The sequence below is a fragment of the Harpegnathos saltator genome, unplaced genomic scaffold (genome assembly GCF_003227715.2).
Source record: "Harpegnathos saltator strain DR-91 unplaced genomic scaffold, Hsal_v8.6 scaffold779, whole genome shotgun sequence".
NCBI lineage: Eukaryota > Metazoa > Arthropoda > Insecta > Hymenoptera > Formicidae > Harpegnathos > Harpegnathos saltator.
In genome coordinates this window covers 702,642-717,030 of record NW_020230625.1, presented here as the reverse complement: position 1 = coordinate 717,030, position 14,389 = coordinate 702,642, and the positions used below count along the sequence as shown (strand labels likewise).

The 14,389-nt window shown below is 33.2% G+C and overlaps 2 protein-coding genes across 2 annotated transcripts; one reads left to right on the top strand and one right to left on the bottom strand.

Moving 5' to 3' along the window:
- Positions 1–9: 9 nt before the first annotated feature.
- On the bottom strand, positions 10–7,701 carry FANCI (Fanconi anemia complementation group I). Its single transcript, XM_011145259.3, has 22 exons — positions 7,447–7,701; positions 6,995–7,278; positions 6,749–6,916; positions 6,446–6,666; positions 6,180–6,376; positions 5,924–6,060; positions 5,615–5,835; positions 4,939–5,285; positions 4,656–4,788; positions 4,261–4,568; positions 3,985–4,176; positions 3,442–3,593; positions 2,914–3,090; positions 2,684–2,835; positions 2,405–2,601; positions 2,155–2,322; positions 1,827–1,998; positions 1,513–1,729; positions 988–1,060; positions 770–910; positions 321–419; positions 10–248 (listed from the first exon to the last, which is right to left on the bottom strand). The coding sequence occupies exons 1-22, from the start codon at positions 7,528–7,530 to the stop codon at positions 105–107; spliced, it is 3,984 nt and encodes a 1,327-aa protein (XP_011143561.1). The 5' UTR covers positions 7,531–7,701; the 3' UTR covers positions 10–104.
- Positions 7,702–8,396: 695 nt separating this feature from the next.
- wap (DDB1 and CUL4 associated factor wap) lies at positions 8,397–13,390 on the top strand. The gene is made up of 5 exons (XM_011145255.3): positions 8,397–8,557; positions 8,643–8,802; positions 9,050–9,327; positions 9,399–9,951; positions 11,404–13,390. The coding sequence occupies exons 3-5, from the start codon at positions 9,075–9,077 to the stop codon at positions 11,636–11,638; spliced, it is 1,041 nt and encodes a 346-aa protein (XP_011143557.1). The 5' UTR covers positions 8,397–8,557; positions 8,643–8,802; positions 9,050–9,074; the 3' UTR covers positions 11,639–13,390.
- The last annotated feature ends 999 nt before the right edge of the window (positions 13,391–14,389 follow it).

Here is a 14,389-nt window from a genome sequence, read left to right as displayed (position 1 = left end):
ATTAAATAATACATAGAAACAATGAACTTACACATATATTGTGTTAAGGTAACTCGAATGAATGAAAACTTGTAATTTACAGGAACAGTATAGTTATATAATTTTTAAGTGTCTGATTTTTTACGTCGTTTTAATGGTGTCGATTCTACGGATCCACGACGATCGGTGGATGATGATGCCATAGACGTATCATTCAAGTCTGCATTAGATGTATTTGCATTGTCGCGGTGAGATTTCTGTGTATTCAACTGTTGAAATATTACACACAGAGATTAAAGTAATAATTAAAGAGATAAAAGAACAATTTATTGTGTTCTTACCACACTTATATTCATTTTTTCCAACGCTTCCGACAATTGAGTGTTTTTTATACGAAAATCTCGTGTTACACTGTGCTTTACATAAGTCTCGAGTGGTACCTAAAAATTAATAAATCTTATTCTTCCATTAATATATATTAATCTATAATGTTATAAATCTATAATGCTATAAATCTTAATGCTATAAAGTGAATGTTCCAATTTATAATAGTTGCATCAATTTTTTTAAATAAATTAGCTAATATATTCTATATTTATCTTAAATATATATACATGTCTTTGTCCTAAATTTTATATATTATCAATTATAATAAGTTTCAAATAAAATTAAAAGCCATAACAAATGCTGGAACTTCATAATTACAAGCATATTGTTGATGGCAATTTATACAGTTACTTACTATAACTTAGAAACTGATTTTATTATTTTTTTTCTACAGAATACTCACGCCTGTTTTTTTATCAAGTGATAGAATCTCCTTGTGGAATTGCTCGATTTCATATACCACACGTGGTATGATCTTGGTTTCCTTCAATATTTTGTTCCTCTGCATATGCGAATCAGCTTTTGGTTTTGCTTTTTGATTTTCCTACATATATATAATATAAGTATAAATACGTGTCCTTATTTATATGAAAAATTAAAAACAGTATCTCACATAATTACCTCAGTATGTGTTATTAAATTGTAAAACGCAGATTTCAATGGTTTTCCGGCTGATTGAATAACTTGAATAAATCTGAAATTATACAAGAAAGTATTTACACATTATAGAAAAATTCAATGAGAAGCAGATATGTATGAGAATTGCTTAGCTAATATAAATATCCTAACGCCCAGCTTGCTTCCGGAAAATTTGGTATATGAAGTTTCATTCATCATCAGATTGTTCCTTTCCCTTCTCAAATATGAAAAAGAGAAAGGAAGAGAGTGGACGAGAGAGAGAGAGAGAGCGAGAGAGAGAGAGAGGGGGAGAGAGAGAGAGAGAGAGAGAGAGAGAGAGAGAGAGAGAGAGAGAGACAGAGACAGATAGATAGATAGATAGAGAGAGAGAGAGAGAGAGAGAGAGAGAGAGGGAGAGAGAGAGACAGAGAGAGAGAGAGAACGAGAGACAGAGAGAGAGAGAGAGAGAATATTTTAATATCACTATTCTAATGTAAAATATTTAAGATTTTAAAAAATTGTTCTTACTTTACAGATTGAAATGCTGCGTTTTGTTTACTGGATTTAGCGTAAAAATATTTAGTGAGATTGCTGAGCGTGTTGTATAGATGTTGTAAATTCTTGAACATAAAGTCCATCGATGGTCCTGGTTTAACAGCAACGTTGGCTAACATATAAAGTATCTGTATGATATGCGACAACTGTCTGCACAAACTACGTTCCTGTGTTCTCAGCTTCTCTTGATCTGTTTCGTACATGTATATATATTTAAAGATTTTGCATTATTAGCGATACATATACAGGTACCAAATCGATCGATATAAGTACGAAAGTATATATACGTGATTCGAGATCCGCGCCAAATGGACAAACTATGTTTTGCTCGGATTTAAGTCGCACCAATAGCCACGACACATTCTCCAACTTCTCTTTCACTGAGTTGTTCGCCAGATTATAAAGCTGTAAAGCTGTATCTTCGTGTATTATCTTGAATTTATTCTCTGGTACCTCAGCCTGTATTATAAGTGAATATTTAACAAGTTCTTACATTTTCAATCAATGTGTTACATTGATTAAACTTTAATTAAATATTAAATTAGTTAAAGTTATAAAATATAGTGTTGTAATACGATGTATGAGACATTACATTTACACGTATTGATTACATACTTTATCAATGCTGCCCACTTTCTCGCATAGCGCATGACTAATATCAATTAATAATTCGCCATGCTCTTTATTACGCTCTTCTATCCATAGTAAGATTTGAAAAATAATCAAGGAGGCTTGAGGATCCAAACCTTCCAATTGCGTGAATTCCATCATCGATCCGAATATCTAATGCAATGATTTTAATATTCTTTAAAACCCTATTCATTTGTTCAATGAAGTATCGTTATTGATTACGAAAAATACTGACCTTATCGTCGTGCGTTTCATAAAAGTTAATTTCTTGCGTCAGTTGGCGTATAATATCTAGTAGTGTGCAAAATATCTTCTTGGAATTTTCTTCATGTTCTTCTTTCTCACTAAATAACGTTCTGAAGCTCGTTTTTAAGGTGGAAATTACGATCGCTAACTGTGGGTTAAGATTGTCCGATTGGTTTTTCTCATTAGCTAAAATATAATGTTGTATATAACATATGTATGATATATGCACCTTTCAGCATGTATATTAAGTATTATTTTGAACACTTACGGACAATTTCATCGAAAAATTGCGGTAATTCGGTAGCGAAAGTGCAAATAAGGCAACATAACTCTTTGAAGCATTCCAATGCCAGTATACTTCCTTGTTCATCCGTATCGAGAACTGTCTTCAGATCCAAAACAACATAATCGTATAGTAATCTAAATTGTAGAAAGAAAGAATTGAGGAAGTTCACAAAAAGAATGGGAATACTGTATTCTCCTACAAATATTCCTTACTTTCCGATTTCACAGTAGATCTTCATATTCTGATCTTTGTGCTTCCGTAGATTGTATTCCGTTAAAGATTTGACGTTTTGCAAGATTTGCAGTAGCGTTCGCAGTATGTAATGGTAAAAATCATGGTATTCTACTAACAAGGATACTTGATCCGCACGTGCCCAAGGAACAGATTTTCTATAATTGTGATAAATTAATTTTATATTATGATTTTACACGAAGATCTTTTTTTATATATAGCTCAAAATATTATGAAGACCGAAATAAATACTCGGCTTGCAATGCTAAATAGCTGATCTTACTGTACAATTTTAATAAATATCAATTATTGAATTATAAGATCGACTCTGTATCACTTATAAGCTAGATATTTATTTTTAGATTTTATTAGAATTTCACTTAATATTATATTGCTGTAATTCAATTTTGCAGTTGATCATCACCTGCATTGCTCATTTTCTTGTTATTACAATGTTATTATAATCGATTGTATGCTTACTATCGTTCATTACCGAAAAAGATACTTACAAGTAAAAGAGCGACAAACATTTGCATATTACTGATAGATCCAAGATGCTAGGTGGTAACTTTATATTACTCAGTCGGCCAGCTTTCTTTATTGTCGTATTATTCGGATCGTTCTGTTTCTTAGTTTTACCCTTCTTCACCTTTGATATGTACTGCAATAAAAAAAGTAGTATTTATGTCAATTATAAATATCGGAGTCGTACGATGTTAATTAATAAGTAAATACACCTATTGTAAGCTTTCTTGTGGTAAAAATCATGTGAAAGAGAAAGATATATGAGGTACAATATTATAATCTTATTAATATAATGTATATAAACATAATATACATAACGCTGGAATAGAGCAAATAAATATTATTATTAATTTATTAAAATAACATTATGAGAGAATCAAGTTATAAGATCTTAGTTAAACCATTTAAATTAAATTAAATATGGATGAATAATATACATGATTGATATAAATTATGCAACCAAAATCTTACAATTGGCTCTTATAGGTTTTTTTCTTCCTTCATTTGATAAATGATATATTTGTCACCTTTGTAAATTCCACCAAGTTCGTGTATCCCTTAAATAGACTCTTGATACTTTGTGCAGTGTCGGTGCAATTCACAGACCACGCGCCGATTCTGAAAGATATCAGAGCCTCATAAATTTTAATCGTCGTTAGAAGATTCTGCAATTTCTCTTGCGACTTAATGTTAGCACTGTTTAATTCCAAATTGTCGTCCTGCCGAGACAAAAATCCCTTATGAAAGAATTGAATATTGTTTTCGTTTTCTTACGAGTTACAAAGCATCTTTTTTTAACTTGCCAGATTCAGGTGTTCTATATCGACTCGTGGCATTCGCTTGCAGAGAGACTCCAAAATAATAGCTAGCTCATCTACGAAGGGCGACGTCAACAGAGCTGCCTTGATATATATCTTTTGCAGCCCAAAGATCAGTTCCGCCAAAGGTTCTTGCGATACAACTTGATCCCCTTGTACAGTTACACATAGGTCCAGTTTAACGGGCAGTAAAATGTTTTCGTCCTCTTCAAAGTACAATCTGAAATGCGGCAATAACATCTCTAGTATGTATTCCGCGACTTTGATGTTCTTCGACACGACGTCATATAAACCTGAATAATCATGTGAGAGAAGCTGACAGTTAGAGATTTTAATTTAGGAGTAGCGAAGCGTTTAATAATGTAATCGTATTTACATACTGTTATATAAATGTAACCGAACTTCATATTCATGAGTGAAACATTTTCTTAGAATGCCCAACAAGTCGTAACTCAAACATTTATTATATCCCGTGCTAGATCCTGTTGCTTGTGATCCTCTTTCTAATGTCACCTGAAAAAGAAAATAATTCATTATTACATAATTGTATATCGCAATAACATATAATTATTATTATGCAATAATTATCAATATTAATTATATAGTATTAACATTATAAAAACTAAAAGAAGCGTGTGCACGTAACTGACGTGTAATCGGTACCTGAGTCAAGACAGAACTCGCACCAGTAGATGATGAAGTAACGCACTGGCTAGAGTTCAATGCAGGGCCATTCAATGTATGCTTCTTCAAGTTTTTCAACATCTCCGAGAGACCGCTGACCGCCATCTGCCGCTTGAACGTATCCTTTCTGTAGAGAGTCGTCCTCAACGTTAACACTGTTTGCTCTCTGATGTCAGTCGAGGCTTTTATCAATGGAAATATCGCGGAAATAATGAAGATGGAAACCTCCCCAGGCACAAATGAAATTTGATTGAGGAGACCTATTACTGAATCTTTCTGTTCTAATATGAGAATCGGTAACTTGCGGCACATGAACGCTAAACAATCTGCGAATGAGAAAATATTTCTATTATTAATTATGTTAATTTTAATTAAATATAAATAATTAATTAAATGTATTAATTCTTTAGGTTTCGCACTGTTTTATCTTGGAAATTTTGTTATTTTAGTAAAGGATATCAAATAAGTGTAAATGGCATCTCAAGAATTCAATTTGAAAAATGATTTTAGTAAGAAATTTGGAAAGTAAAAAGATTTTATTATAAAAAACTTGAATAGAGAGATTGGTGAATGAATGGAAACAATTTCTTTCTCAAATTAAGTAAACTATTGTTAGATAGATCCAATCTCTCACGAAGATATTGTGAAAACTTACCAGTGTATTGAGAAATAAACAATCCACCTGCAATTATTTTATCGATCAACATCTGGAACACAGTTGCGACTGTTTCGTGGTGTTTCCTCATGATCCTCTGAAGTATCTTTATACCGATTTGCGTTAAAGGATGGGTGTCTGTCTTTGATTTATGCTCCGTAGCCATGAGGACAAATGTGAAATCTACGAGTCCTTTAAGTATTAAATGTCGATCCTTTTCACTGTTGAATAATTTGGTGTTAAGTTGTTTTTACAACATACTTGTACATATGTGTTGTACTTTTGACATACTCATTTATATCTATTTACCTGGTATCTATAACATTCATCATCATAGTCATTATACTACAAGAGTCAGGAATTAGTTTTCTTAACCACACACTGTTCTTCCGTTTATTATCATTTTCATTCCGCTTATTCATAATCGTATGTAACAATTCAAAAATCTGCAAGAAATCTGCATTGAATTGGTAGTATTTGAAGATAATGAGATAAAATGTATGAAAAATTAATTAAAATTTAGATATTAAAATATTAATCTCTATTGTATTTGCTGAGTAATTACTTGGTCTTCACAAATAGGAGCAACTGTGAGCAATATCGAGAACATAAAAGGCTCCATTATAGTTTCGGGAACATTTGATACATTTTTAGAGTACCGAATATAATCTCTTATATGCTGGTGATTTAACTGTGCTGCTTGGTATATATGATATAATACAGTACTCTCAACATCTTGTATCTCCTTAGCACTTACGGTATCTATGATTAAAAATCAAAACAAAGTACATCATATCTCTTCAAACTAAATCTCAAGTTTATTCTTCTTACCAATAGTCTCAAAAGTATTTATATCATCAGAATTAATTTGAGAAAAACGTGTAGTAAAATATCTACGTAATGCTTCCAATAAATGTTTGCTGTCCTGATTATTACAGAATCTTAATGCCTGATGCACAAAGGGAGGCAATTCTTCAAGAGGTATATTTTGCAGTCTTGTGCACAGTACTGTAAATACTAGGGTATGATCCTCTTTTTCTAAAGACATATCTCTGAACACAAGACAGTCAACTTGTTAATTATATCATATTTCTCTCATTTTCTCTTGATATTAGAAATAATAAAAACATTTACCTAAACATCATCGCTATTGAAGGCATGATTTCTGTATTCCATTCACTAATACATATGTTATTAATAATGAGAGATTTGTACTTAGATCCAGAAACTTCTCCATTCATATAATTAATATATTTCTCCTCTTCTAGTACTTCCAGAAGAACAGGCAATAGATCTTTCCAACTGAAATATTGAATATATAATAAAGTCAGTTTTTTAACTTTGATCACACTAAACAGATAAAATTAATTTCTTGTATACCTTCTGAACTCATCATCGTTATTACGAATACTAGTCAGACAAAATTCCACCAATCTAATCAGATGTAGTTTTGGATAATTAGGAAAATCAACTACTATTCGATTGACAATATCATTCACATGACTGATTGAGACCTTGGCTTTAGCTAGAACTTTCAATGTGGACTCTACTAATTTGAGTCTTTTCGAATATAAATTCTCAGATTCTGAACACACTTGTAAGATTTCATCTAGTAGTTTGAAAACATTTGAATCACATATCATGTTAGATATTATTTTTGCAAGCTGAAAAAGACAATTATACTTAATATTATGACATATTTTTATAAAAACTTGTGCTATATGTAATATAGTATAATATTAACTCATGTAATATAATTTTATAAGTGGAAAATACAACAGATGCAGATAATGATAAAACAATTATACCAATAATGTTCCTATTTCTCTTACCTCGTCAGTTAATGTCTCTTGTACAAATTTACGTAATTTTTCTCGATTATTTTGACCTAGCAAATTGTCGATTTTCGCGTTCATTTTTCTTTTCTTTAGTATTCACAATAAATTAATCCTGCAATATTTTACTCATATCATAGAGGCATAATCGCTCTCTCTGACGTTCAACAACTTTTCCCGCTGTTGTGAACTTTCCACTTTGTGAGACATGGTTTGTTCTTTTTAGTTGCACTACTGAACTGGTGCAATAAGTTAAAGTGAGAAAAAATATAGTTGTCTCATTCTAACTTATTGCACTAGTTTCGCAGTGCAGCTGAAAAGAACAGACCAAAAGTCAAAACAATTCAATTGTCATCCTTCTTTAAAGCCAGCGGCACACGGTGCTTGTTTTCGTGTTGGATTGCTTGCTGGATGAAAATACTGCATTCTGATTGGTACATTTCCGAAGATGAATGGAAATGCACCAATCAGAACGCAGTATTTTCATCCGGCAAGCAATCCAGCACAAAAACAATCACCGTGTGCCGCTGGCTTTATATTAGGCCTATTCGTTTTGTCTGCATTGCTGAACTGGTGCTGAGTGCATTAAGTTAAAGTGAGACAAACGTAGGTTTTCTCACTTCAACTTGTTGCACCAGTTCAGCAGTGCAAATAAAACGAACAGGCTTATTGTGTTTACTGGGATGATTCCTCCTGATGATATATATATAATTTTTACTGTGTAGTAGCTCAGATATGAACCAAACTATCACAGACGCACCTCGTTATCGAGCGACATCGACGTAGTTGACGTCTATTTTCTCAGGGGACGCGTCGAATTCATAAAAATTTCTGAACCTTCGCTGATGGCCGCTCTCAGGTTTCTTTCTGGTATTATCATAGCTTTCAATTACCTCGGTACCCCATTGCCAATACGAAAATTTACTCAGGGTTGACAGTCTTTAATATTACGTCGTCGGGGTGCTAATGTTGACACGCGACGTGTGCTACTCAATCTTCGCGTTTTCTATGGTCGTGTCAATTTTCAGAGTATTGTCCATTGATATAGGTGGATAGAGCAGACGCTGCGTCGTTTTTAGTGCTTTCATGAAGAATTATATATCCAATAGTATTAATGCAATATACTACTGAGTATTGTCGCTAATTACCATAGTAGCTGACAATAAACGGAGTTATCGTTTTGTGCATTTTAGCGCAAGTTCCTGTCGTGACTGTACACAGAATATTCGCAATCATACATGCCTCCTAATATGAACGATCATTGCCAACAACATACCTGTGAAAGAAATTTGAGCACTTTGTAATCAAATTATTCACGATAGGACCATTTTCCAAGATTCGCAGTCGCATCGGGTTAGTTGTTAAATCTCCAAGAATTTTTTGATACACTATTTGCATCTCATTAATTACTTCAGTATATATTTCAGTGTATTTTAATTTATCATAATTGATCATAATATTTAATTTATTTTAATTTATCATGATATATTTACATATTTTATTTTAAACATATACATACGTGTAAATGTATGAAAAAAATATATGATTGCTAAGCAAAGTTGGAAATTGTTAAATTAACAATAAATCACATTATCCCCAGCACACAAGAACACCAGAGCCAAATCATGGCAATGCACAGTGTACCACCAAAGCGAAAGGAAATCTACAAGTATGAGGCACCATGGCCCTTGTACAGTATGAACTGGTCAGTAAGACCTGACAAAAGGTTTCGTTTAGCATTGGGCAGCTTTGTAGAAGAATACAATAACAAGGTACAGATTGTCTCACTGGATGAAGAAACATCAGAGTTCAGTGCCAAGAGTACCTTCGATCATCCATATCCAACTACAAAGATTATGTGGATACCTGATAGTAAAGGTATATTGGTTCTTTGTTCTATGTAGGATCCATTTGATTACACAAATAGTCAAGCGAACAAACTACTTTAGGTCTATTTCCGGATCTCCTTGCTACGTCTGGTGATTATTTGAGAGTATGGCGTGCTGCAGAACCAGAGACTCGTCTAGAGTGTGTTCTGAATAACAACAAGAACTCAGATTTCTGCGCGCCACTCACGTCTTTTGATTGGAATGAAGTAGATCCGAATCTGATTGGTACCTCTAGCATAGATACGACATGTACAATCTGGGGATTAGAGACTGGTCAAGTGTTAGGCAGAGTGAACATGGTCACTGGACATGTCAAGACACAGTTGATTGCACACGATAAGGAAGTATATGATATTGCGTTCAGTCGCGCAGGTGGTGGACGCGATATGTTTGCTTCTGTCGGTGCAGACGGATCTGTGAGAATGTTCGATCTGCGGCATTTGGAGCATTCGACGATAATTTATGAAGATCCACAGCACACTCCATTGTTGCGATTAGCATGGAACAAGCAGGACCCGAATTATCTCGCTACTGTGGCAATGGATGCATGCGAAGTGATCATCCTGGATGTTCGCGTGCCGTGCACGCCGGTAGCGAGATTGAATAATCATAGGTACGTGAAAAAAATCATTGTATTAGCTCGTCCTCCTCTCACCGCTGTTTGTTTGTTTATAATCAAAATTTATGTCTTGATCTTATATTTTGATATCTTATATAATATGTATTTATTTTATACAGATAAATTCAGATTTATATCATTGTATGTAGATGTATATCATGTACAGGGTGTCCCATTTTAAATCCCCCAGACAAATATCTCGAAAAATATGGAAAATACGGAAAAATATTTCAGACAAAAGTTGGTTTTAAGGGGGACATAAAACAACTATATCAGTTTCTTTAGAAGATAACGCCACTTTCGAGATATTCACTAATCGTTACTTTTCTTAGATGGAAATCCCAAATTTTTATTATATCACCTTTTTCTATCAATTAATTGGAACAACTTTTGTCCGAAACATTTTTTTATTTGCCTAATATTTTTGAGATATTTAAGGAAAACTTGGTAACTTTTTTAATATTTAACTTACGATATCTAGCTAACTTATTGTCGAAAGAAAAAATGATACTAGACATTTTTACTCTATTTAGTCTCAAGAATATTGTTACAATAGCATCCTAATTTTTGTTATTTTAATGATTTGAAATTTCCAAAAGTCGATAAATTAACAAAAGTTAGGGCATTATTAAAAAATATATTCTTGAGATTAAATAATGTAAAAAAGTCTGGTACTATTTTTTCTTCCGACAAATAGTTAGCGAGATATCGTAAATTAAATATTGAAAAAGTTACCAAGTTTTCCTTAAATATCTCAAAAAATATTAAGTAAATAAAAAAATATTTCCGACAAAAATTATTCAAATTAATTGGTAGAAAAAGGTGGTGTAGTAAGAAATTGGGGTTACCATTTAAGAAAAGTAATGATCAATGAATATTTCAGAAATGGCGCCATCTGTAAACAAATTAATATAGTTGTTTTATGTCCCTCTTGAAACCATACAACTTTTGTTTAAAATATTTTTCCATATCTTCCATATTTTTCGAGATATTTGCCTGGGGGATTTAAAGTGGGACTGTATAAATATACAAGGTTTAATTTAGTCTTGTTCAGATTTTTATCTGAAACATTTTTTCGAATAATATATAATAAATAACCTTCAAAATAAAAGGCAGAGCAGGTGCTCTGAAACATTCTCTATAAAATAAACAATTCATGAGATATAAAGGAATGATGAAGAATCGAATAAGATATAAAGAAGAATATATTTAGAATAGGAACACATATGATTAGGATAAATACAAATCCGTATTGTCTGATTTATCAAAGAACACAAGTGCACTTGTCCCAATTTTTTTCGCAATCGCAATCGCCCGTTATTAATTAGAACATTTATCATAACAGTTCATCTTAGCAGTGTCAGATTTTTTATCTCGTTATAATATGCATCTCTGTTTGAATTTCTTAGTAATTCTCTATAACCAATCTTTTATTGTATATTACAGAGCCAGCGTCAACGGAATAGCATGGGCTCCGCATTCGTCTTGTCACATCTGTACGGCGGGCGACGATCATCAAGCTCTGATCTGGGACATACAGCAAATGCCGAGAGCCATCGAGGATCCTATACTCGCTTATACTGCGGCGGAGGGCGAGGTTAATCAGATTCAATGGGGCGCTACGCAGCCCGATTGGATAGCAATTTGTTATAACAAAGCGGCCGAGATCCTTCGAGTGTGAACGAACGATAGACATTTGTTTTTTTGTTTATTCTTCCTCCAGATATTTATTCAGACATAAAAGACTGTCTCTTTCAGACGAGTAGGTATTCCTTTATTTTTATTAAAATATGAAACACAAATCGTGCGTCGCGAAAGAATGAATAGCGATTAAGAATAATAGAAAGAGGAGAGATTTTGTATACGTTGCGTTAAGTGTGTTTGTATATATGTTTATAGAACGATACTGCATACTTAATAATACTAGATATAATCAGGGTTCCGAATACTTAAACCGCATCGGTAAGTAATCGATTGATTATTAGATATTTTGCGTGTATTTGTTAGATCATGTTATAGATATAGGCAACCAAGGGACGATTCTATGGCTATCATTAGGATAGCCTGTGACAGTGGATAATAACGGAGTAGTAGATCGTAGTGTTAGAATGTGATGTATAATTGTGAGTACCTACAATTTTTAACATAATGTACAGATTTTTTATACAGACGTAATTTTTTTATATGTAAGGAGAAAAATATATCTACACACATACACGTTCACGTTATTCATAATAAACTCATGTTTTACCGACACAAACTCTGCACCCGATCGATCACTGTCATCTTCTTGATGGACACCGGATCAATTGTTGGCAAATATATGAATTATTGATGCCATGTCCGGCATCTGTGATCTTCACATGTGTTATCATACAGGAATATAACACTGAATAATCTTTAAAAAGATTTGGATGGCGATCACTACTTATAAACAAAAAATTATTAACATGTGTTTGAAGAAATGAGCGTACTGTATTAGAATTTTATTCGTGTAAAGGCCAATAAATGTAAATAAATGTCATAATGCTATAGGGTAGGGTTAGATTGGGTTTCTTCACTCATCTTAAAGTAGGTATTTATATTGGAAGCAGCTAAATTTATTAAGTGATTTTCACGTTATATTAATGAACAATGAGTAGACTAAGACTCTTCGAAGGCTCCTTAGAATTATGTCCTTTATAACACACGTGAAGGTCAGAGAGAGAGAGAGAGAGAGAGAGAGAGAGAGAGAGAGAGAGAGAGAGAGAGAGAGAGAGAGAGAGAGAGAGAGAGAGAGAGAGAGATATCGAAGGTGGTGGAGCCAGTAATCCGCATATTTACCCATTTTGTAATTGCTACCAACGCGTCGTATTTCTCGTCAATTTGTGCGCTGTATCGCACCGACATAAAGAGAGACAAAAGACACCGTTTACCGCGCGTTAAGGACCGACACTCACAAGGGAGGTATACGATTAATAAGAGCCAAACTTACAAAAAGAATCACATACACGTGTATTGTTATACGAGATATCGTATAATTTACAGAGATGTTAAGTGAGCAGAATGCGATATTTACAGTAATGAACCGCGCGCGCGCACGTGTGTATACAAGAGTCCGTAAATTCAGTCAATTAACATGAAATGATTGCGTGTTCGTTCTTTTTCTTTTCTTTTTTCCCTTTCTGTTCTCTCCGTTTGTCCCATTCACTTCGATCTGATCTGACCGATTTTGATTGTCACGTACGTACATGGGTACATTTGTACCTGTATCTCGATCTTTAACAAAAGAAATTAGCACAGTCTTATTATATAATTCAATAAATATTAATAAATATTAATAAGAGCTTTCTTTATTGTCTCCTCTTCGATGTGTGTAGCAGACGCGATCTTTCGCAGTGCGCCTCCGCGGAAAACAATTCGTCGACATTAACGCTAACGCTCGAGAGGGATAAGAGTCGAAACAAAAATTCGGATGAGATCTCTAAAGAAAGAAGAGGAAAAGAGAATCTCTAAATATATTTTATTAAGCGAGCCGCGATCTTCTTGGTCATCCTCGATGTAAGAAAAGATTGAATTATCATCAGCGAGGAGACGCTTTGGCAAAAATCCGTGCCTTCACACGCTCGCTCGCGCGTGTACGATATTTTATACGTCTATACGTTTCTGTTCTACACGTGACTCCAATTACGCCTTCCACTTCCAGTTAAAATATTTGATCAATATAAAGGGTGGCCCACATAACTCTTAATAGCTGAATATTTCGGAAACTATTTGTCAAATCAAAAGTTGTTCATGAGAAAGTTACATGTATTCAAGAGGCCTTTCTAACTACATAATATTTCAGTATTTAACTTACGATATCTACTATCTATTAACTAACTATAACTAACTATAACTAACTATTTGTCGGAAGAAAAAGTGGTATTAGACTTTCTTACTTTATTTAGTTTGAAGAATATATTGTTATAATAACGCCCTGACTTTTGTTAACTTACTGACTTTTGGAAATTTCAAAATCATCAAATTAACAAAAATCAGGGCACTATTGAAACAATATATTCTTGAGACTAAATAAAGTAAGAAAGTCTAGTACTACTTTTTTTTCGACAAATAGTTAGCTAGATATCGTAAGTTAAATATTGAAAAAGTTATCAAGTTTTCCTCAAATATCTCAAAAAATATTAGACAAATAAAAAAATGTTTTAGACAAAATTTATTTGTTTTTTACCGTAGAACCCAACCATCTAACATTTTATAGGGGGTCCCGTTTGAAATTACGAGGTTACGCCCTGCCCCCCTTTAAGGGGGGCAGTGAGTAACTTAATATTTATGTAGTTAGAAAGGCTCCTCGAATACATAAAACTTTCTCATGAACAACTTTTTGATTTGACAAATAGTTTCCGAAATATTCAGCTGTTAAGAGTTATGTGGGCCATCCTGTATATTAATA

Bases quoted from the DNA above. Each gene is read 5' to 3' on its own strand.
- wap (XM_011145255.3), top strand. From the start codon at position 9,075: ATGGCAATGCACAGTGTACCACCAAAGCGAAAGGAAATCTACAAGTAT. The intron at 9,328-9,398 runs GTATATTGGTTC...AAACTACTTTAG, and splicing joins GTGGATACCTGATAGTAAAG to GTCTATTTCCGGATCTCCTT. The intron at 9,952-11,403 runs GTACGTGAAAAA...TGTATATTACAG, and splicing joins GCGAGATTGAATAATCATAG to AGCCAGCGTCAACGGAATAG.
- FANCI (XM_011145259.3), bottom strand. From the start codon at position 7,530: ATGAACGCGAAAATCGACAATTTGCTAGGTCAAAATAATCGAGAAAAA. The intron at 6,377-6,445 runs GTAAGAAGAATA...TTTTAATCATAG, and splicing joins AAATACTTTTGAGACTATTG to ATACCGTAAGTGCTAAGGAG. The intron at 911-987 runs GTAATTATGTGA...ATATATATGTAG, and splicing joins ATTTAATAACACATACTGAG to GAAAATCAAAAAGCAAAACC.